The sequence below is a fragment of the Amphiura filiformis genome, chromosome 6 (genome assembly GCF_039555335.1).
Source record: "Amphiura filiformis chromosome 6, Afil_fr2py, whole genome shotgun sequence".
Taxonomy (NCBI): Eukaryota; Metazoa; Echinodermata; class Ophiuroidea; order Amphilepidida; family Amphiuridae; genus Amphiura; species Amphiura filiformis.
The window spans coordinates 74,838,735-74,862,484 of NC_092633.1; the positions used below are offsets into that span (position 1 = coordinate 74,838,735).

The 23,750-nt window shown below is 36.2% G+C and overlaps 1 protein-coding gene across 7 annotated transcripts in view; it reads right to left on the reverse strand.

The window, feature by feature from the left end:
* LOC140156026 (disks large homolog 1-like) overlaps positions 1 to 23,750 on the reverse strand; it is a 194,889-nt gene that overhangs the window by 106,824 nt on the left and 64,315 nt on the right. The window contains exon 1 of one of the 7 annotated variants that reach the window (XM_072179127.1): positions 9,959 to 10,100. The exons of the other annotated variants lie outside the window; for them this stretch is intronic. Coding sequence (XP_072035228.1) covers positions 9,959 to 10,036 — 78 coding nt within the window. The 5' untranslated portion in view covers positions 10,037 to 10,100. Of the gene's footprint in view, positions 1 to 9,958; positions 10,101 to 23,750 lie in introns of those variants that run through there. 7 annotated transcript variants of the gene reach the window in all.

The window sequence follows — 23,750 nt, forward strand, 5'->3', positions numbered from 1 at the left end:
CTGACCACCGCTCAAAATTGGACCTTTTGCTTATAACTCAAGAACGGTAAGTCGCAGGTAGGTCAAACTATACTTTTTCTGAATCCTTGCAATGAGAGGAATAATTTGGTGTGCTTGTTAACCAGATTTGAGCAACTTTGAAATTTGACCCTGTGTTGACCTATAACCTTGAATATGGCCGAGTGCCGGGAAATATTTTTTGTTAACATCTTGAATGTGTTATAGGACCATAAAAGGAAGCTAAAAAAGTTGGTTTGGTAGAGTCCTGGGGGGATGCACATTAAAGCCTGGTAGATACCCGACTATTAAATATTCTCATCTTTTTCACACATATGTCTCTTCTTATATCTCTGTGACACCTCTGTGACACAATCTACAGGTCTCTGCATAATATCACACCACCTCCATTACAATTCCTTCAATAAAACAGAACTTCCATTTGATCACTCCAGATGGAGTTTGAGAATGATGATGCCACTAAATAAACGATCATCCTCCTAGCCATCACTCGTCACTTCTTATTTATCTTTGAAAGGTCAATGTTATACTTTTGATTACAGGTAATTTGAAACAACCATCATCCAACCACACATTTTGTCCTTAATGAGCAAATCCCATCAATGATGCATGGATGTTCGCCATGCATCTTGGCTATCTTATTAAGATGAGACAAAATATTATCATGACTGGAAATATGATACCATTATGCCGCAAAATTTGATACTAGCTCGAAGGAAGCTTCTAAAAATGAAAAGCTTTTGATGCGAGTTAACGAGGTGGTTTCAGATTTATGAATTTTAATGTTTATGTAGTAAAACCATGTATTCACACACAATAATCATTTACTTAGTCGTGTCGTTTAGGCAACAAGCCAACACATCAAAAGTGAAATGAGGGATATAACCAGATATTCAGTTAAAATTCAGATAATATGCAGATAATTAACCAATGAGGAACAATCAATGATGCATATCAGTGATGATATGATCAGATTGGGCATTTCCAAATCGGTTCGATATCAGCCTTATCTGATCTGAATTAGAATGGGGGAAATCCCTTCATTTGTGGATCTAATGAACAATATAAGCATTTTCATGCAAAATCAGTATTTCGGATTCAAAATTTACAACAGCAATTAGCTAATTGTATTTTACCTGAGAAGCTAATTACTACAGGATATTAAATAATAATAATAATAGCTTTATTTATACGCGGTAAAACATGTTCAATATAAAAAGCATGATTGTTCTGCCACATGCCTGTGGCAAACGAGTATACAAATTAAAGTAACAGATTTACAAATTAGTACAATTAATCTGATGTTCATCAGAGGTAGATGGTTTCAACTAGTTTTTCCTTGTTTCATCTATTTGCCATCAGTCAAAGTCGATAATCTCCAATTATAAAGGGCACCCTAATTGATTTGTCAAGGAGTGTACGATGGGTTATTTTTAGTATTGTAGAAATCGGATTGGATCAGTAGATTTACAAGTGAAATGATTGCATTGATCTGCAGATTAAGATCTAAAGTAGATTCTTTCATCACAAATGCATATTTTCTCCATGCATGTTGGCTGAGACACAAGTTTATGATTGGGAAATATGATACTATCATGCTGGAAAACCTGAAGCCAGTAAGTAACATGGAACAGGAAAGTTGATCTATCTCAACTTTCCTGCATCCACAAATTAATCAATATATTTTGATGTTAGTTAAAGGTGGATCCTCCTCTGCCCATCTTACTTATTTTGTTTTGAATCATGAGATAACAAGGTAATTCTATTATTTTTTATCTGAAGAGAACTTTTCTTGATACATCTTTTTGGTACTAATTGTGGGATCAAATCACCTGCGTATTTGTCAAATTATCAACATCAAAAATCATCTGCAACTCTTTTTTTTTTTTGCATCTTGTAAAAGATGACATTTATTTGATTGTGACCAGACATTAGTACAATTGCATTTAATCTGGAATCAAAGTATTTAAAATATACAATTTCCGACAGTATAGTTCTTTCTGATACACCCTGCAATCTTGTTGTGCACATCATCCACACATGGTGTATCAATTCAAGCAAATAACCTGTAAGAATCTGAGACAGAATAGTGAGAATACACACAATCAGGCAAATGTGTTTTTCACAGGCTATAAACCTTTTTTCAGTAGCTATCCTCCAATCAACCATGCAAAAATCAAGTTCTTACAACCTAGAAATCTACCTGGATGACATTCGATAGTGTATGATAGAGTAAGCCTACATTTTTTCAACTAACAGAATTTTTAAGCTGGTATAACTTTTGAATATTTAGCTTTTCTTGTAATTTCACAAAACAGCAACAAAAGTTCATAATAAAGCTCAACTAAACTAAATAATGTTCAAAATTGATGCATAAACTTGATGTTCATTTATTAAGAGCAAACATTTAGGTTGCACAAAATATTTCAAATCTCACTTTTGCCAGTGACACCCAATAACAGCACTCAACTGTTATACATCTAATATGACCACTCCACAACCTCGATTTTTGAGCACTTAACAAATCTACAGCAAATCAGTCCCTCCGCTGGTCAAGGGAAAAGGTCAATGGCCAATCAGAGAGATGGGGTATGTTTACTGTATTCAAGTACATTCATCCATTTATTTTTGATGATACAGTCTATCCATCATGTAAATTATTTAAGACATTTTTGTAAAGCAATACTACGGAATATTCTCAGAGTAATCTTGTCGTCTCCATTAATTAATAAGAAAACAAAAAACAAATAACAAATCAAACAGTCAACAAACTAATAAGTTGCATATTCCCCTGACAGTACATATACAGGAGACATATGCTTGTCAGGTTTCATGATAAATACTTCGAAATTACTGTACCTTTATGATCGCTTGTGGTCGTGGCACATAATGCTGATCATTTCTACCAAGTTTCATATAATATCACACAATCTATACTTAGTTGACCTCAGGTGACCTTTCCGTACTTATATTTATCATTTATATTGTATTTTGACCTCACATGATTTTTAGGGAATTTTAGGGGATTTCACAGAGTAAACCTCGAGTGTTTCTTGCATGCTACTGCCACGTGAACAATACATTTTGTGATTTTTGAGTGTTGAGCTAACCTATGACCTTGCATGGTTTAATTATATTTAATTAGACAATAATAACTGTGCACCATCTATTTTGAGGTCATTGTGTGAAATCGGAGGGTTTTCTTTTGGGCTCGGGTATTTACATAAATAAATACAGAGGCCTAAAACAAAACCCGACAATTTCACACAATGAACTCAAAATAGATGGCGCAAAGTTATTATTGTCATTCATTACCGTCGTATTTAATAATTTGAACAAATCAAAATATCATTTTATGTTATTTTATGCCATAAAACGTTGTTAAAATATAACCAGTTTTAATTATTGTTGTAACCTACCCTACAAAAAATTGACCAGGCGAATTTAACATTCGCGCCGACAACAAGAGCTACCAATCACAGAAACGCGGCGGCATCGCGTAGGCGCGTGCGTTGCAATAATGCTTAGCTTTATACACGCATGAAATTCAATGCATTTTGAAATCATTAATAGAGTATGACATGAAAACAAAGTATCAATTTTCATATTAAAAATACAAAATATCTTGAAATTTTTTTTTTTTTTTTTTTTTTTTTAGGTCAACCATGAATGATCCTAGCATCTAGGTCTAGGTCCAGGGACACTCCAAAACCGGGGAAAAAAAACTTAAAAAAAAAAGAAAAAAATCGAAAAATGGGGGTGGGACTATACTCAAGCGTGGGACTATACTCAGGCGAATACGGTAATGACCTCGCAATTAGTGCGCGGTCAGGCAATCAATTTCTTTTAATTGGATCACAGGTTTCGCGTATATTAAGGCCAATTACAATTGATTCTTAGTTTCCTGTTTCCCGCCCGCGTCCAAAGTAGAGAACTGCAAAATATTTAATTATTTTATTTATATTTTGGATTTTCTCTTTAAAAATAACTTTTAATAACTACCATTTGCTACATTCTGACTTTGATCATATCATCTATAATGATGAATAAACATAGAACCCAATTGTACCATTACTTATGTATAAAATCAAACATAGTAGTAAAATAATTAAATGCATGCTCCTTGTCAAAATGGCTTGATGTAGGTTGCGACCACTTATTTTAAAATAAAGAAAATAAAAGATATTAATAATTAATAATTAAAAGTCGCCTCATCCCTGGTTTTCAACCATGAAACAGGAAACTAAGAATTAATTGTGAAGGGCCTAATGAGGTTATGAATATGGCTCAATTCGGCCCGCCACTGGATGGGTCACATAAGCTTCTGGTTGTAATTCGAGAGCTGATGTCATCAGGAATTGTGAAACTCAAGGATACCAGGCTTCAATTGAGTCACGGGTGTGCACCGTGAAGCAATCAGGAATTGACTTAGGAATGGGATTTCTGGAGCACGCCAATCCTCAAGAATTCTATGATTCTGTGGGTACATTACTTAGGCTGATGCTGTATGTTTTACATTTTCTTTATATCATATATCAATTTATTAACCTTGCACCAGATGGTCCTTGGTTCAAAACCTGTCTGGATAAAGCAACTTTCACTTCATCTTTTTTCTTCTTCACTTCCGTATAGCCAAACACCCTTCAGAGTAAGCATGTTCACGATAATGTCATTATCGTCTATCGTGATAAATTTGCATTATCGTAATCGCGATAATAGTTTGACAGGCCACGATATTTTTATTGTAAAAATGTGTCTTTAGATGCACAGATTGGCGGTGGCCATTGCCGAATGCCAATCCGCAATGCAGCTTTTCTTTTTTCAATCGAGAATATTTTCATTTCATATTTAAGCTATGAGGCTTTTCAACTTGCTGCCAACACGTTTTTCGGCAAAACTTGACATAAAGTAAGTCAAATAAAAGCACATTTAACAGCACTTTCATGGGTTTTTTTTTCGAAACAGAAACTTGGTCAAATAAAATGTTTTTAAGCTTTATTGCGATAAATTTGCTGCCGATATACCATAAAACCTCATCTATAAGCATATAGAGTGTTTTTTATGAAAGCTAAATTAATACGAGGCAGCCGTAAATATGCCAATACAATAGATTGGTTTTACAATAGTACTTGTTTGCATACGCTTTTAGCGGTACTTTATTTGCTCAAACTCCACAAAGTTATAATGCTGTCAAATGATGGCGCCTTGATTAAGTTAGCTTTCATCAAAAGCACTCTATATGCTTGTAGACGAGGTTTTACGGTATATGATATTGAACTAGAGCGGTTCTCGACTTGCGCGGTTCTCGACGCATAAGCGTCGGCCGCAATACCTCCACCTTGAGGCGTATCAGTTGAACTGGCGCAATTTCAACCCGAAATGACCTTCCAAAAATTTGGCTCTAAATGTTGAATGTACCCACCAAGTTTTACTAAATTGACCTCAGATGACCCCTTGTGACCCCAAAATGACCTTCCAAAAATTTGGCTCTAAATGTTGAATGTACCCACCAAGTATCATGCCCATATGACAGTATTTACTAATTTGACCTCAGCTGACCCCTAGATGACCTTGGATGACCCCAAAATGACCTTCCAAAAATTAAACTTTAAATGTTGACTGTACCCACCAAGTTTCATGCCCATTCGACAGATTGAAGTTATTTGACCTCAGATGCCCCTGGGTGACCCCGGATGACCCCAAAATGGCCGTCCAAAAATTTGACTCTAAATGTTTATTGTACCCACCAAGTTTCATGCCCATACGACAGTTTTAAGTTATTTGACCTCAGATGACCTGTGGGTGACCTTGGATGACCCCAAAATGACCTTCAAAAAATGTGGTTCTAAATGTTTACAGTACCCACCAAGGTTCATGCCCATGTTTACAGTACTCATGCCCATATGGCGGTTTTGCTAATTTGACCTCAGATGACCCCTAGATGACCTTGGGTGACCTTGACCCACTAACCACACCTACTGGAATTTGAAGACCGCCAATGACCATCCCTCCACCAAATTGCATCACTATACATCTTACCAGTTGGCCCATATGACGGTTTTTGCTAATTTGACCTCAGATGACCCCTAGATGACCTTGAGTGACCTTGAACCACTAACCAAACCTACTGGAATGTGAAGACCGCCAATGACCATCCCTCCACCAAATTGCATCACTTTACATCTTGCCAGTTCCGAGAAATTGGACCCGCAAGCTCGGACGGACGGACGGACGGACAGATGGACGGACGGACGGACGGACAACCAGGAAACATAATACCTCCGGTGGAGGCATAAAAAGTGGCGATGAACATGCCTACTTCAGAGAGTTAAAGTTAATATTAAATAAATAAAACAAGTTCAAATTTGATGACATCTCCCCCAGCAAGTGCGATCAGGTAGCAATTAAAAAATTAATTCATTTCTAATATTATTTTTAATAAATTTTGCCCAAAATTGAAAGTACTCAAATGAGAACAAATTCATTATTACAGCTTTTTAATTTTGAATCGGATTATCATTCCATAAATCAAGGATAACAAACAAAAATTTGATGAACTACATACTTTACAAAAACATAGGGGCCATACGTGTAAGAAATGTCTTAATAAACACAGTCATTGAAGTTAAATTATTGTCAAATTTGGAAAATGTACCACAAATCAAAACAGGATACAAACTGCTAAAATTGTGTTTTTTACTGTATTTTCAGGTTATAGGCACATTTTCTTTACAAAACCCAGATTGGGGTCAAGCACGTATTCACATTTACAACTCTTACAAACACAGATTAAGACTAAATCTAATACAATTTACCAAATCAGGCAACCATTACAAAGTTACAAACACAACAGAAATCTCCCAGACAATGGCATAAAATCCTGCATAAAATTAACCAATTTTTTCTCCTTCACCGTGACACAAAAGGGATCACATAGCCCAGTAACCCTGAGCTCATAGTATTGTTCTAATTTTACACATGAGAGACTCATTGTGTTCACAAAGCCTCTGTAATACATTCAGTCCTCAATGAACTCCACTAACCTTTTCTGCGCATACAATTTTTTTGTGAATAACAATTTTTAAAACATTTTTATTGAAAATGTTTCATGATCGTAATTAACATTAAATAACAAACAAAAACTAGTTTACTTATAAATTATTTCTTTTTTTTCTACAAGCTAATCTACCATGTTAATTTGTTTTTTGTCCGCACAATAATTTTCATCATCATTAAATTCATCAGCATAATAACCCCCGACATTCAAATCACTTTAGTCTTCTATTAAAGCAAAATAACAATTTAAAGAACGAGTCTATAATCCACGTAACCACAACAACACACATTCTCACAATAGTTGCACGCCATGTGCCTCCGAGTACTTACTCTACATTGATCAACAACAGTTTATGCAAAATACGCTCCTCTCACTGTTATAACAAAACCACGTCAGTAGTACCCCATGTCTGATGGATGCCTGCTAAATAAAGAATGTACTACATGATTTTGCTCCTCCGATGCAGACCCAAAGGGTTCAAATACGTATAAAACATACACACTAGCCACGTAACATACCCCATGTGCAATGACTACAAACTATACTACAAAATTCTGCTCCTTAGACGCACCGGTTATGCACAAGCACTCTCACACCGCCACTACTCCTTGTATTTAGTACCTCCGTGAATAAATTTCCTGTCAGTCACATCTGCACCAATACATGCGTCTTGTCCGTCAACCAATTCTTCTATCACAGAATCCTCGTGCCCTCCTGTCTCTTCGACCTCTAATAGTCTTCGTAAGATGGACAATATGTACACATTATGCTCACGTATGTATACAGTAAGATTGTGACGGGGGAGCTTAAATACATCGGGACGATTGACAAAGAGGCCCAGATTTTCACTAGCTCCATATTGCGATATCAATATGTTAACCCTCCCTACATGAGATGCCTCATGCATACAAAACATTGATTTTTGTAATCATAATTTGCAAAAAAATATTTCAAATTTTACTTTCTGAAAATAATTTATGGAAAATACGTACACGCAGCGATGAGTGTATTCCACTTTGTGATTTAATTATATTTTTTTAATAAACCTTTAAGTATGAGAAAACCTATTTGATGCACTGCTTTATCAACAGGCTGTCGTTGCCCCGCAGAACTGTTTTTATACACCTTCATACAAAAATAAGAAATACTGTTAAAGAATGTAATTTTGATAATTTTTATTTTCACTGAAGGAAAGCAGAACCATAAAGTGCAGAGAAAATGTTTACAGACTCTACTATTATGTCATATAATATGTTGAATTTTATTATCAAATTGAAATTCTTGAACCAAACATTTCGATTAATTGGAGAAAGGGAAAAAATTCTGATAAAAACATCCCTGCTTAAAAATAGTTGCATCTCTTTGGGGTCTAGACTGGCGATGTGAGATTTACTATACCGTCAGAGCATGCTCATCCTTGCTGGCCAGCCAGCTGGGCCATGTGCTTCCATACCATGCATACAGCGATGCATGTAGTAAGGTTGTAACTGCAGCTGATTTTGTAATTTGAGTGTTCTCTTTATATTTATTTAGTACTCACAAATGTTTAAAAAAGAAAAGAATGAAAATCTTTAAACTGACAAATTTTGTGTTTCAATTAAATTTTGAAACACTGCTTTCAAACAGTTTTATCCTTTTTTGGGCTAATTTCTGACGATACTTGTGTTGTCTTGCACTATACTACAACAAAACAACATTTTATCCAACAGAAGAATGAACTAGAGTCACAACACTCATTAATTTCCTAAAATTTAAAATGCACTCAAATAAATATTTTATTTATTTCTCTTTAGGAGTATTTCGTTATCCTAGCATCCTCTTTTTATGAAATTTTTCAGTACATATCCACGAAAAAAGCATATTCCCAAAATTTCAGTTGATTCCGATTTTATGCTTATGCGAGTTATGCATGATTATGTGTATTACACTGCTCCATAGACAATACGTTGTAATTTCGTTCTGGTGCACCAGAACGAAATTCAAATTTCATGATATCTTTGCTAAACGAATTAATCTGCAAGAAATATTTTGTACATAAACATTATGTAGCCAGAGTATTCCAGTGATATAAAAATCTCAACTTTTTTTTAGAAAAGTGGGGGATGAGGCTGTGGATCACGAAATGCCCTTTTAATTGATAAATAAAGTTTAAAAACAAAATGAAATAAAAAAGTTTTAAAATCTTGAATGAGAATCCATGGAGATAAAAGATGCCTTCCCCTGGTCAGTTCTTGAACCATGATCCTGTTGGATAGCACGCCATGGGTGTTTACCTTGGACAGCCAATATTTTGTGCCCATAGCCTGTATGTTAGGATGATTACGCAATTGGATCTCATCGGATACTTGACAGTCGTTTGTACCGTAGCTCTTGTCATCATTAGGGTAGGGCCAATCAGTGATTTTCTACCTGAACACATTTATGCAAGTGTCAATTTGAAGCTTGAACCTACCCACCTCAAGCCTCGGCATATTATCAACATGGATTCAATGCCGATGATTGAGGTAAACAAAAGTATGACCTCAATCATTGACATCGAATCGACATCGATATGTCGAGGCTTGAGGTGGGTAGGTTCAAGCTTCAAATTGACGCTTGCATTAATATTTATCAAAATTCAGATTTCAATGTGAAGGTTAAGATACATACTTTTATTCTCACAGAACTTTAAATTTTGAGCAAGTGCGGCTGTCAAATTCAGAAACCATTAATTCCGATTTAACTATGTGAGCAGTTACCACGGACAACAGTGGGATTATATCACTTGCAGAAAATGTTACTTGCACTCGTTAATGATATAAATAGATTTTGAATAGAGTGGTTCTAATGGCAAAACAATTTTGTACCCCTTATAAATGTTTACAACTTCAGACTTTTACTCACCCATTCACTGGCTGTATGAGTTGCAGGGGCCACACAACAAATACAAGTTGCTTTCAAACTCTTGCGTACACTACCCATTGTGCCGGACAGAGTTATCGTGCATTTATATCAAACTGACTTTGTCACTTGCTATTAAATTCCAAAAGAACTGCACAAATACATTCTCAAATCCACTATAGAACAGGTAAGCTTGCTGGAGATAAAACCGTAATTCCACTTGGTATGTCGAGAAATAAATACGAAGTATTCCATAAAAGTTGGCCCACAAGGTAAATATAGAATTCTGAAGTTGTACACACAGTAATTAGCAAAGCTATCAGTACCAACTATATTTCATCTGTGTAATTCCTTACTATAGATCCACGCAACGGTCTTAAATTTAAAAATCAGTTTAAATACACACAAAACACGCCTGACTCAGCTGTTGCTTGCAGGAGCATTTGTACATGTTATGGTAGTCATGCAGCTAGTCCAACCCTGCCCATTCACAATCTCAATCAGCTGTCATAATTGACTGTGAATGTGATACTGCTGTGAGAAAACAATCTGCCCCTTCAGTGATGGAGATATTTGTCCCAAAGTTCCAAAGTGTTGATTCACCACAAACATATGGGGGACTGACTGATCCTCTGGTTACATACTCCCCCTCATCAATGATATCTCATGACTTGCCAACCCCAGTACTCTTCCGCTCACAAAGAGGTGTTGCCTCCACGGTACAGTCATATGAGAAAGTTTCACCGAAACAAAGATCTTGGAATTATAGACTAGTTCAATTCACTAGGTACTTTTCTCAACTTGCATTGTGTAGTGCGGCTAGCCCCATTCCAATTCTCTTTCACAATCACCATCAAACTAGAGTGTGACTGCATGCCCTCGGGTTGTATGTATTTCCGTTGGTTGCTCCGGCAGACTGAGTCGAAGTATCCATGCACTCAACACACAAAGTGGACTAGTCAGTAATAGTTCAGGGTTTGGTTTGCCGCTACCAGTCTTGTTGACATTGACGTGATTGTGTAGCTGCTACCAAACCAAGCTAAATTCGGACAACTCTCAGATGTATAAAATGACAATGCAATGACTGAAAGTATGCGCCTTTAGCAGAGTGTCAAATTATAGCTATCAAAACTTTGCAGACAGTAAATACCCATGTGAAAATTTAGCTGCCATAATTTCCATCAATTACAAGTTTCGTGTATGATGAATTCCACACAAATTTCAAGTTAGGCTCATTTATTTACTGCAATTGCTCCTATTGTGTGCATGCCAAGCCCCATATCAATAAACAGCATGCACTGTCATAAGCATGCATACAGTATGCCAGTTTATGTACGCCTGTGTGAAGATCTTTGTGAACTGTGAGCTGTCACAATGTGAATTGATGCTATTTCTGTGTCACACTAAAACCCATGTGGGAGATAGTCCTTGGCATGGGAAACCAAAATACTTTCATCTCCCCTGTCAAAGTCCAGTATTGCCCTATTAAATTTGCACTCTTTTATTGACCTAGGTATGAGATATCATACCCACAAAGGGCACATTCAGTTCAGAAGTTCAGTCTCACTTACATTAATGAACTGTGTCCTTGATGGATTGGCATAAACAGAGGTACTCTTTGTAAGAGTTATCCTCAATCTAAGGTCAAGAGTTGCAGAGTAAAAATAAGAAAATTTCGCTAAAATTTGTTTTACTTCAACATATTTTATTTCAACAAATCACCGAAATAAAGAAAATAAACAATAATTTTGTCCATAATTTTCATCAGATCGGAGAAATTGTTCTCATTGCTTCAACATTTTTAACATAGTTTATTTGTACAGAGTAAAAATTACTGGAGTGTGAAAATTTAACTTGCATGCCTGCAGCCACACAACAGGCACATTGTACACACAGCAGAAACCAGTACCTAAAGTCTGTTTCAGCTTACATGGAACCCTAAACATGCTAAACCAATACACAAAGCATTATGCCAAATTTCATTTTTATGCACAATTTACTGGACTTGCACAGAATGCTATAATAGCAGCTCAGTCAGAACTCAAAAATTAGATGAATTTTATTCTTTAAATTAATAATAGTGTATAGCATACTGTGAGTATTTGAATCAAGTTTTTTCCCTCAAATTGTCTTGAAACAGACTGCCAGAGAGCATTTCATATTGGCAACCTCTCATTCTCAAGGATCTAATGATCAAACCACAAACCAATTGCACACTATCCTCATGAAAAACACACTTGCTCTCTTTTGCCATGGTGAAGTTATCATTTACATTTAATAGGATGTACACAAAACAGTGAGCTAAACAAACCATCAACAGTCTTTCTTTTAGCTTACTGTATTCTGAACTGAATAAGAATAAAGAAATAAACAAACGAAAACCCTAAAACATTTATGGACTATAATAATTCTCTTCCTGCATTTTGGTTAATATACAGGGTTCAGTGGCGTAAATAAGGAGGGGCCTCATGCACCCCTGTGGGACACTGGCCGTTTAAAATTTATAGGCCTTTTTTGTACTTTTTTAGCCCATTTTTGACTATTTTCGTCAAATTTTGCCTGTTGAAAGTTGCCTTGCTCCCCCCTTGCCCACTCTGAAAAAGTTCTTGCTTTGCCAGCTATGCCACTGTTGGGGGCCTTAATAATCTGTGAGGGACAAGTATAATTATTATAAATGATGATGTGATGCTGACGTGGATAGAAAAGTAGACAGATAGACACAAACGATGCAGAAATCAATCTTGTGCCTTTGGATTGGCACCAGAGTTTATCGATAAAACAGACCATTTATTTTTGCAAAGGATGAGAAGGTCAATGGGTTTCCCTATGTAAACTCTTTCCACTTCTTCCACAAAAGGCATAATAAACAAATCTGATGCATCCGAATGACTCATTTACACGCAATCAATTGCAAATATTCTATTTATGCTAACAACCTTCATCTACACTATGTTATGCCCAATGTATACCCCACAAGTTCACATTGCAGCCATGATATCATGACTGGATTTCTATGAACTCAGGGATGGAAAACACCATAGATTTCTGGTTATCTCATCTGTGTAAACCAACAGCAACACTTATTTTGTCACTGATCGTTATTATCACATAGTAAATTTCAATTTCATCCCGAGAGTGTGGTATACATCAGCCTTTATAGCGATGGAAGATAAACCCTTGTCATATACTAAAAATGACCTTACTCCTGACAATAATCCTGCAAATTGAAATCCAAATAATTTTTACAATTCTCAAATCAATAACTTCATCATTCCCAAGCGGCTCATTGCAATTATTACATCTTATAGACACACATGCATTACAAGATAAGCAATATATCTACTTCTTGGGATAATTTCTTCATAATTAAGTCGCTGTTATTTCACGGCAGTATTTGTTCGTTTATAATACAAGCTTTGGGAAACTCCCAAGTTGCATTTTCACATAATCTAAATCAAGGATAGTGCTACTTTACTATACAAACATTTTTGCATATTATTATTTTAAAGTTTATATGCACATTCATTCACAAAAATAAAATCCTGCAAATAACAGCAAATACGATACAAGAAACCGATTACTGGCCAAATGCTGTATCTTCAATGTGCTGGCTCTCAGGTGATTTAATCACCCTGCTATCAAAAACTGTTTTGTTGTCCTCCATTGACCGACTCCAATTTTGAAAATCTGGAAAAAGTGTTTTTGCTGTACAAAAGAACACCAACCATATAAATTTTGGAAATTCAGGAAAATGTTTTGTTTTTCTTTAGAAATTGAAAACATTTTTAATCAGTTTCTTCACACTGTTTTATGAATGAAGCAATGCCAATGCAATCCTATTAAATTAGCCTATTTATTTATTTTATTGAGCTAAATACCCTTAGATGTGTTTTGGCTATGACCTTTAATAAAATCTGACCCTATCTTCCACAGGGTGTATACATATGAAGAAACCAAAGTTGTTTTTTAGGGGGGGGGGGCTTAAGCTCAGCTATAGGTTATTAAATTTCATAATGATTATTCGAATAATGCAGCATACAGAATTAGTATTTGATGTATTTGCAATCGTCAAACACATGTCACATTGCCAATACTAACATAAACATTTAACAATTTTTTACATCTTGCACATGTGCTGAGAATCTGCCAATGATCTTGTGTATATTTACTCAGTTAACTTCCTCAAAATGATATTATGCACTGTTAGTATACGACTATACATGAATACATTTATTGTGGTGCAGGATCCATTTTACCACAAAAACATCAACAATAGCAGTTAAAAAATGTTGTTCACTTATTATGAAAAACAACCCAAAGGCTTATGCTACACACTTCTACAGATAGTATTATGTTATTTTCCACCAAATTCTTTGGTTTACAAATAATAATTCCTTGTTTTTTTACATGAAGCATATGAAGATAGGTAAACACACCCCAAACAGTTATCTATGGGCCAATCTTTGCTTGAAACCGGCAAAAACAAGCGTGCTTCGCATCTCCTCACCGAGCAACATCAGCAACCCAATTCAAAAACCCCAGAGGTTTCATACACCTCTGTTTCCATGGCAACATCATCCTGCCTCCATACAGCTATGGGCTATCCATTTGATGTGTTTTGCTTTTAGCACTATATGAATATTCCTCTTGAGAGCTGAGGATATTACTGCTACCAGGACTACTGGGTACGGTAAAACCAATTAATTGCGAAATGCAAATTTTTGCACATTTTTTTTATTTTCAAAAGGTTATGTTTCACTAAATTAGATTATCAATTTAAAATATGCAAAAAGCGCATTGCCCCTGAATAGGCTTTTCAAATTTGAAGAAACATACAACAGTTAAGTTTTTGACAGTTTCGGCAGACTACCCTGGCCTACTTGGGATAATGTGGTCAAATCCCATCACTGAACTGATGAAGCAAGGAACGTAATGAACGTTGACAAATGGGAAACTTCAAAATCAAAAACTTTTTCAAGAATTTTCAGATTTTGCACATCTGTACTGTCATGTATTCACCTACCCTGAACACAGATATCCTACTTTCATACTAGCTTTGTTGCCTGATTTCAGCACATTTGGAATAAGCATGCAATGCATTTCAAAACAAGCCTGGTTCAGTGGCTCTTCCTTTAGACCAGGGCTCCGCAAATAGCGGCGCGCGCACCACATGTGGCGCGGCATGGCTTCCCGAATGGCGCGCGGCGCCGTTTAGATTTAAAAAAAATAAATAAACAATGCGATTCCCATGTTATTCTTGTAAAGACAGGCTAAAATAGTACAAAATATTGCACCAAATGGCGTCATTTGCACCTCAAATTTAAAAAAATCAATAGCTTCAGAGGGGGAAACCCCTCGGACTCCCCAGCGACTTCAAGCAGCCATTGAGTGGCGCTTTGCAGGTTTTTTTTATTCAACAAATCTATTTGAGGAAGCCTGCTTTAGACGATACTTTAGTTAACATTATATATATAAATATATACCGTATATATCTCTCATTTTTACTGATCAGTGTCACACCAAATGGGTTTTGGCAACAATTGCCATGAAAAATTCTTTCAAAAAATCACTCAACTTTTAGAAGTAACTCAAATGAGTAATCAACTCAAGGAGTGTGAGAGAGGTTTGTGATTTTGAGCTTGCTTACACTGTCAAGCATACAGACATAGCGCATACACAGGAGGAATAGTCTCACACCATGTTATTTCACAGTAGCTGCTTAAAGTGCCAAAAATGCAAAAAATAAACGTAGTGTGAAAATGTACACTTTGGCACTAGTCATCATTTTTGTAATTTCTTCTTTTTTAGCATCATGTGATCATCTCGTACGTCAAAACCCAATTTTGGAATTGGATTGTCAGCATACTGTAACCAGCAAATTGAGCAATATGAAAAACTGAATTATGTTGAACAAATTGAGGTTTGTGGAATTTCACTTGATCACACCTCAACTGTAACTCATAAATATTACCATCCCTGACACACAGCAAACATTGTAAAACAAACATGATGTAGTTTTCTTTCTGTAATAATTCATGCCTCTTCGTTAACGAGTTGTCATGCCACCTGTGTCACATTGTAACAGGTTCAAGTTTTATAGACAGCCAAGTTGAACACATTTTCCTTGAAGAGAAACCCAAAAATAACTCAATCAACAACCTCAAATAGCACAAAATGATACATAAATTATATCCATCATAATGCCAAGGCTGCATGCTATTAAGGACTGGGGGCTTCTAATGGGTGTAATATCTGATCATTTAGTTTTCTTAACAATATTTTCAAATGTTTAGGGGGAAATACATTTTTTCAAGGTACTTTTTATGAAGAAACTTGAGAAATCAGGGGAAATGCAATAACAAATGCAATAGGAAGAGGACCATGAAATTGTTTGTTCAAAAAATGTTGAATGCCAACATTTTGCCATTTTGATGAGCAGTCCCTTTATACTTATAGACAATTCGGATTCCATAAAAAAGGCATTGTTTTTTCAATGATCCGAGGACGAATCTTGTCAATTGAATTTCTATCTCGTAAATATCTAAACTGTTAATGTTTCATTTATACGGGCTCAATCGGAAGCCAAACCAAAAGGTTTCAATGCAACTTGAGATCCTGAGTAAGGTTTCAAAATAATGGAAATGATATGTTCCCATGGCAACAACCCTAATATGCAATCTATCAATTACAGATACTTGCTCTAAAAGTAGGAGAGAATATGTATCCCAATGGGTTGACAACATCTTGAAAACTGCATCATTTTTTATGCTTTTTATGAAGCAGTAATTTGAAGTGCATCTCCTAGATCTTTACATGGAAAGTGTTAAAAAAACACCTGAGCCCGCAAAATCTGAAAAATGTGATGAAATCAATGCGTGTCTCCAAAGATGGTTGCCCATACTTCACGTGGCATGAGTAATGTCCACAACAAATTTAACATCAAACCAGAGGCTCTCGTATTTGACATTTACTGCACATGAAAGTGGGCAAAGAATCCAATAGCCATGGGGGAAATTTTGTGGGATTTACTTTTCTCCTAGATTTTCCATCTCAGATTTCTGAGGTTTATTATGTATGTACATACCATGGAATCTAACTCATAAAGTACTAACCTCTGATGCAATATGCAAAAACTAATTTGCTGTTAGTTAAACTGCCAGTAACAAGTGTCACACTGCAATGTCTAGTTGGAAATTTCCTAGTGTTGTCATGCAATACTATCCAATTTTCATCGGTGGTGGAATAAGATATAAACAGCTATTACAGGTGTGGCTAACAGTACCAACAACAGTGTAAATAACGACTAGGAATCACACATTTTCAACAGGAAGTTTTTGGATCCTGATACAGGGTTTTCCAAACCAATGAAGCTGAAACTTTATCCTCTCACAGTCTCATACACAGAGTCCCATGTTCCATTGTAATTTTAGAGGAGGAATCAATGTAATACCCTCTGCAACCTAACATTAACCCATAAACCCTACCATTTAACCCTAATCCTAACCCTCAAACTTTATCCTTACAGGGTATAGAGCCTATTAGAAGATATTAATGATTCTTTAACAAACTATAAATGCTCTTGGTCTAATATTTTTGGGTTCATTTTGATCCCCAGTTTTGCTCTCTCTGAGCTACATAGATGATGTCATATGGGACACAGGATACAATCTGTCCTACACATCCAACATGTCAAGGCTTTGACTCATGCGTCAGTTTGTGGTCGTGGGTTCGAATCCCTGCAGCTCCAATGTGTTGTGCACTTGGGTAAGGCACTTCACTTTGCTTGCCTGATCCCACCAAAGGGAATCTGTTATGTGATAATTACAATTTAGATGCTGAGAGGAGCTGTGCTATGGTTACGCCCTTGTTGAAGCAAAATGATTCTAATACAATGTAGGCCTATATGTAAGAATTGTTGAAGTGCACATTAAATCACAATTTATTAATTAAAGTAATATTTTCAAAGTCTTGTCTAAAGTGACATATATGCATACATATATGATACATTCAAAACCATACATTGATGAACTGTGACTGTGTGGGTCTGGAATGTGAGGGTCCTAATTTTGGTATGGTATTGTTGTTTCGTTTTCACTCAGTTTGTGTAGTCTTGTTTTAAATTCAAGTTATTAAAAACCAGATGAAAAGAAAATTCAAATTCACAAAATGCAACATCACACCAGTCAGCATTCTTTATGTCATGTCAAATCCAAACTTGAACTACTGCAGGTATTTTATCCTCTTTTTAAAACATTTCTACATAAAAATGTTGTCAATGTTATGTTGACACAAAATAAAAGATTTAGGTCCAGACTATGTGAACTTCAACCTTGCATGTTCTACAGGAAACAAAACTTCCTCTTCTTGCCTTTATCTGTTAGTTGCTTCATCTCAGTTGGTATAAATAATATCAGTAATACCGATTTATAATTTCATGGTCAGTGGTTCTTGAGTTAGTTAGAAATGCATTTTCTTGAAATTAATATGCAATGAGCATGTTAAACAAATTAAATGGACATACAGTTTACAGAATTTTTAATTACTCAGTATTTTACTATTTCACTGAAAACTAATGTATTTAACAAGCTTGAAAAGAGTTAAAGTGCTCACGAATATGCATTTCGAAATAAATGGCATTATAAGGAAAAATTCTGCAGAACAACAAACTGCATATTCATAATCATATCATGAACAGCTTCAGCCATTTTTAACCCAGTCAATCTAAAATTATCTTTCCCTTTGTGATCATATTTCATCTTTGCATCAAATCAAGCAGGAAATATGTATTTACTGGTAACTCTTTTCCAATCTATGTTGACAATGCGAAGTTCAAAGTCAAGTATTTGAATTAATCTATTTGATTCCAATGCTATTTCTAGCAGCCTGGATATTTATGGAGTAAACACACATGCTTCATTTCACACATATGTAATCACTCAATGCAGGTCTCAAATTGTCAGTCATATTCCTATTAATTCCAAAGAGATTATACTCAAGAGAAGCGACTCAAAATTGCACTGTGGATAAAACAGTAAATCTGCTTTTTTTTGTCGCTCATGGCAGGCAAATAATGTTCTTCCTGTGTTTTTCTGCAAGAAATTGAATAATAATATGCATTTTTAAGCTTGAGTGTTACAGGTATGCAGCGCATGCAACAACAATGCACTTTGAATCAAAGTGATCCTGGTGCATAGCAAAATTATCCGCAAATACACTATTTGCTCCCCATGAGCAACATGCAAATATGGCGGAGTTGGTACTCTTGGGTTCTAACTCATCATGTCAGTATTGTGAATGTATCTTATATTTGTTTATGCAGTACATTTTGTTAGTGGTTATAGCAACTTTTTTTAACAAGGACTTTAACCGATCGATGTCAGTAAAATTTCATAAATAATCATTGATGAAAATGCTAACAGAGCAAAATTGTAGATCAAATTCTGAAATCAAGGCTATAACAGCACATATTTTGAACTACAGTATCACTGCAACCCTGGCTAGGATGGGCAATGTTTAACCAGCCTGGTTTAACGTAACAATTTATTCAAATTCTAGCTAAGGCATTACCTTGTGAAAGGATAATTTATTCAATCTTGGGAATGCCACTCTTGTGGAAGATTTTCAAGCAATCAATAATTAAAGAGACTGCCAATAATTGAGTCATAAATCTTCAGCCACTGGACCACTCACAAGTGAACCTAAAGCAAGATGTTGGTTAATCAAGCATGCCACTGAGTCGGCTGCAGCATACTGCCCAGATCCAGTGCCAGTATTTCGTACAACACAGTGCACTTCTAATAACTCTTGCATAAAAGTACAAAGCCTTGGGTGATGTGCATACATTGAGTTTAGAGTCCGGGGCTTCTCAACCAGTGGCTGGTTACAGCAAACACAGATGGGGTTGTGAGACTACGGAATCAAGTGCCACATGTGCCACTTTTTTGACTCATGGTCACAAGTTATCTAAGTTTCATGAAATGAGGCAGTGTTCAGAGGTACAGAGTGCTGACAGTAGCACCTCAGATTGCTTGTGATAGGGTTGTGGCAGAGGCTCTTTCCGAAAGCTAGTCATTGATCTGCAACATCCATCTCCACAGGTGGGCAGCCATTGAGTTTAGAGTCTGGGGGCTTCCCAACCCATGGGTGGTTACACCAAGCACATATGGGGTTGCGAGACTAAGGTATAAAGTGCCACATGTGCCACTTTTTTCATTCATGGTCACAAGTGATCTGAGTTTCATGAAATGAGGCAGTGTTCAGAGGTGCAGAGTACTGACAGTAGCACCTCAGATTGCTTGTGGATAGGGTTGTGGCAGAGTCTCTTTCCAATAACTAGTCATTGATCTGCAACATCCATCTCCACAGGTGGACAGCCATTGCCCACACAGCAATCACTTTCCACTTGTAGAATACCATGTACTCACATGGAAAACTACCATCCACCTGCAACCACTATCTATTCCTCGAAGTGTGTTTGTGAATCAGTGTAAAACATGTTTCTACTGCAACCAGCATTTGTCATTGATCCCCAACATCCAGCTCAACACAGTGATAACGATTACCATGTACCACACTATCTACCTGTCCATTGGCAAGTGTTCACATGGCAATTGCTATCCACTTCATGAGGTGGGTGTTTTGTGCATCAGTAAAACGTATGTTTCTACTGTGACCAACACTTGTCATTGATCCCCAATATCCAGCTTAACACAGGGATAGCGATTACCATGTACCACACTATCTACCTGTCCATTGGCAAGTGCTCACATGGCAATTGCTATCCACCTCTTCAGGTGGGTGTTTTGTGCATCAGTAAAACGTATGTTTCTACTGTGACCAACACTTGTCATTGATCCCCAATATCCAGCTTAACACAGGGATAGCGATTACCATGTACCACACTATCTACCTGTCCATTGGCAAGTGTTCACATGACAATTGCTATCCACCTCTTAAGGTGGGTGTTTTCGCATCAGTAAAACATATGTTTCTACTGTGACCAACACTTGTCATTGATCCCCAATATCCAGCTTAACACAGGGATAGCGATTGCCATGTACCACACTATCTACCTGTCCATTGGCAAGTGCTCACATGGCAATTGCTATCCACTTCATGAGGAGGTAGGTGTTGCAGATCAATAAAAAGCACGTTTCTACTGCAAAAAAAAACTTGTCACTGAAAACACCCACCTGAACAAGAGTATAGTGATTGCAATGTAACCAGACTATCCACATCTCACTAGCCAGGTGCTCACATGGCATTCGCTATCCATTTGTGGTGGGTCTTGCTAACGAAAGAAAAAAATAATTTTTCTATTGCAAAAATTGGTGTAAAGCATGCTTCAACTGTGACCAGTACTTTTCACTGATATCCAACCCCCACCTTGACAAGGGGAAAGTGATTGCCATATACCCACGATTGCTATCCATCTGTTGAGATGGGTGAAACATATTACAGAAAAGCATGTTTCTACTGGGACCATCACTTGTCACAAACACCCACATCAACTAGGGGACAGTGATCACCATATACACACATGCTAAATGCCAGTTGTATGAATGGCTATCAATCTCTCGAGGTGTGTCAATGACAAGTTCTGGCTGCATTAGAAACATTGTTTTCATTGATCTGCTAACACACACATTGACAGGACACATGTTTCTACTGGGCTTGTTTCACAGCAGCACCCAACAACACTCTGCAACAACACATGGAAACCAGTCAACAAGCCCTTTATGAATTAAAAGGATTTGTGATGGTTGCAAACTTGTGTTTTAAAGTGATGCAGTGAATTCTGGTCAAGATAAATAAATCAACAACCAAATGACACTTACCTGTGTAAAGAAATGATGTTTAAGTGAGCCATGAAGAGAACATGAAAGAAAACAGAAAAATACAAACATGTTAAAAATTGATACTTTGACAACAAAAGCAACAAATATCAATACAATTGTTTCTGACCATATTTCTTTTTCATATAACATTTACCTTAGCAAAACAAGTGTTCACAAATACTCTACATATTGCCACATTTATTTGGTCAAATTTTTCACTTCTAGGATTTCAACAGATTTATTATTTGCATTTTTATTTAATTGACTTGACTTTTTTGATGTCCTACATCCAACCAGCACTGATTTAAACAAACAAACATCCATGTGCTTAATTTTGCTGAAGTTTAAAAAGTCTGCAAAAACGCCACAAAAACTGATGTAGTACATTTAAGTATCCACTTTGTAAAGAAAGTAAACTGGTTCTAACATTATAGTTACTCCTTTTTTGCCACTAGCGGCTGGTACATTGATGTGTTATCAATTGATGTCACTAACTAGATACTTTGAGCATGTTGAGAGGAATGTCGCCCTAAAAATGTCAAACTACTCTGGTTTAATTCGGACAGATCCTATGACACACAGTCAATAACGTCTTCCTTGAATAAGATATAATTCCCTACCACAGCAGACTATGGAGAACACAATATTGGGACACTCCAATGTCATGATGATTCTCCCTGCTCTCCTTATTCAAATATGTAGTGTATGAAAAGCCAAAGCTTTGAGATGTTCAACATGTTTGCTTCAAAATTAATACTTGGTAGAAGTCCATAGTGGGAGGAGGCAGTCAAAAAAAGGTTAGAAACAGACAAATAGAATCCATTGATCCATCAGTTAATCAATCAATCAATCTCAATCAATCAATCAATTAAAAAGTCCTTTTTAACATTTCAATTATTTAGAATAGTTTAACATGTATGCATTTACCTATATTTTCACTATTCATTAAATTTCGCCTAAAATGTCGCTTACGATGTTGACGCACTGACACAGCGATATGTGATCATTCACATCAGATGAGATGCCTGAATAAATACAGGCAGTATATGACACAATCACATCAAAATTTTAGTACTGCTGTTTTGCTTTGAACTGCTTTTTACTTTAAAATTTAAAATGACAGTTGTGATTACCTAGTTAGTGTGCTGTCTACATCTTTGTACCATGTGCCTTTGTTGGAATCACGACTGTTACAGGTTATGTGTGCTAAACAGCGAATATCAAATTGTGATAGAGAGAGACAGTTTTTGTTCAAACAATTCACAACAGGCATGCACATCATAATTTCACCACATTTAATACACATGTTTGCTCAAAATTCATCTCACACATACCTGTTTCTGTATGCCATGTAACAAAATGCAATCCAATAGCTAACACACTACACAACTCTCATGTATATCAATTCCTATATCCAAAAAATCTGCTTCATGCACCCTTTTCAATAAGACCCATCCAGTCATCGATGTACATGATTGAATAATTGCACACCAGCTAGCTTTAACATGTCCTCGGGAGATTCCCGTCTGTCAGCCTGAGGGCGCCGCATTTACCATGCTACAACTATTTGAGATAATAACCTTTAACCTTTCTTTGGTTTGGTTTATGATATATTCCCAGGGATACATTATGTTGCTACTGTTTCTGATGAAGTTGTGCATTGTTTAACACCCAGGGATTTCTCACCTGTATGCCACCTCCATGTTTTCAAATTTTACACAAACAATCAGAAATAGTTATTTTTCATAAATTTAGTTTCTATTTATAGACAGAGTCTAAATATACCTAGCAATAGTTCAACTATTCTAAAATATCTTAATAAGAAAGCAATCTTCAGCCTGTCCACCTCCGCACCAGAAAACCGCTTCACTCGTCTAATAATAGCCACAGTAGCTACATGTTAATGGACGAAGACGTCTTAAACCGGTTGGTCCAAATATGCAGTCATTATCCCAGCA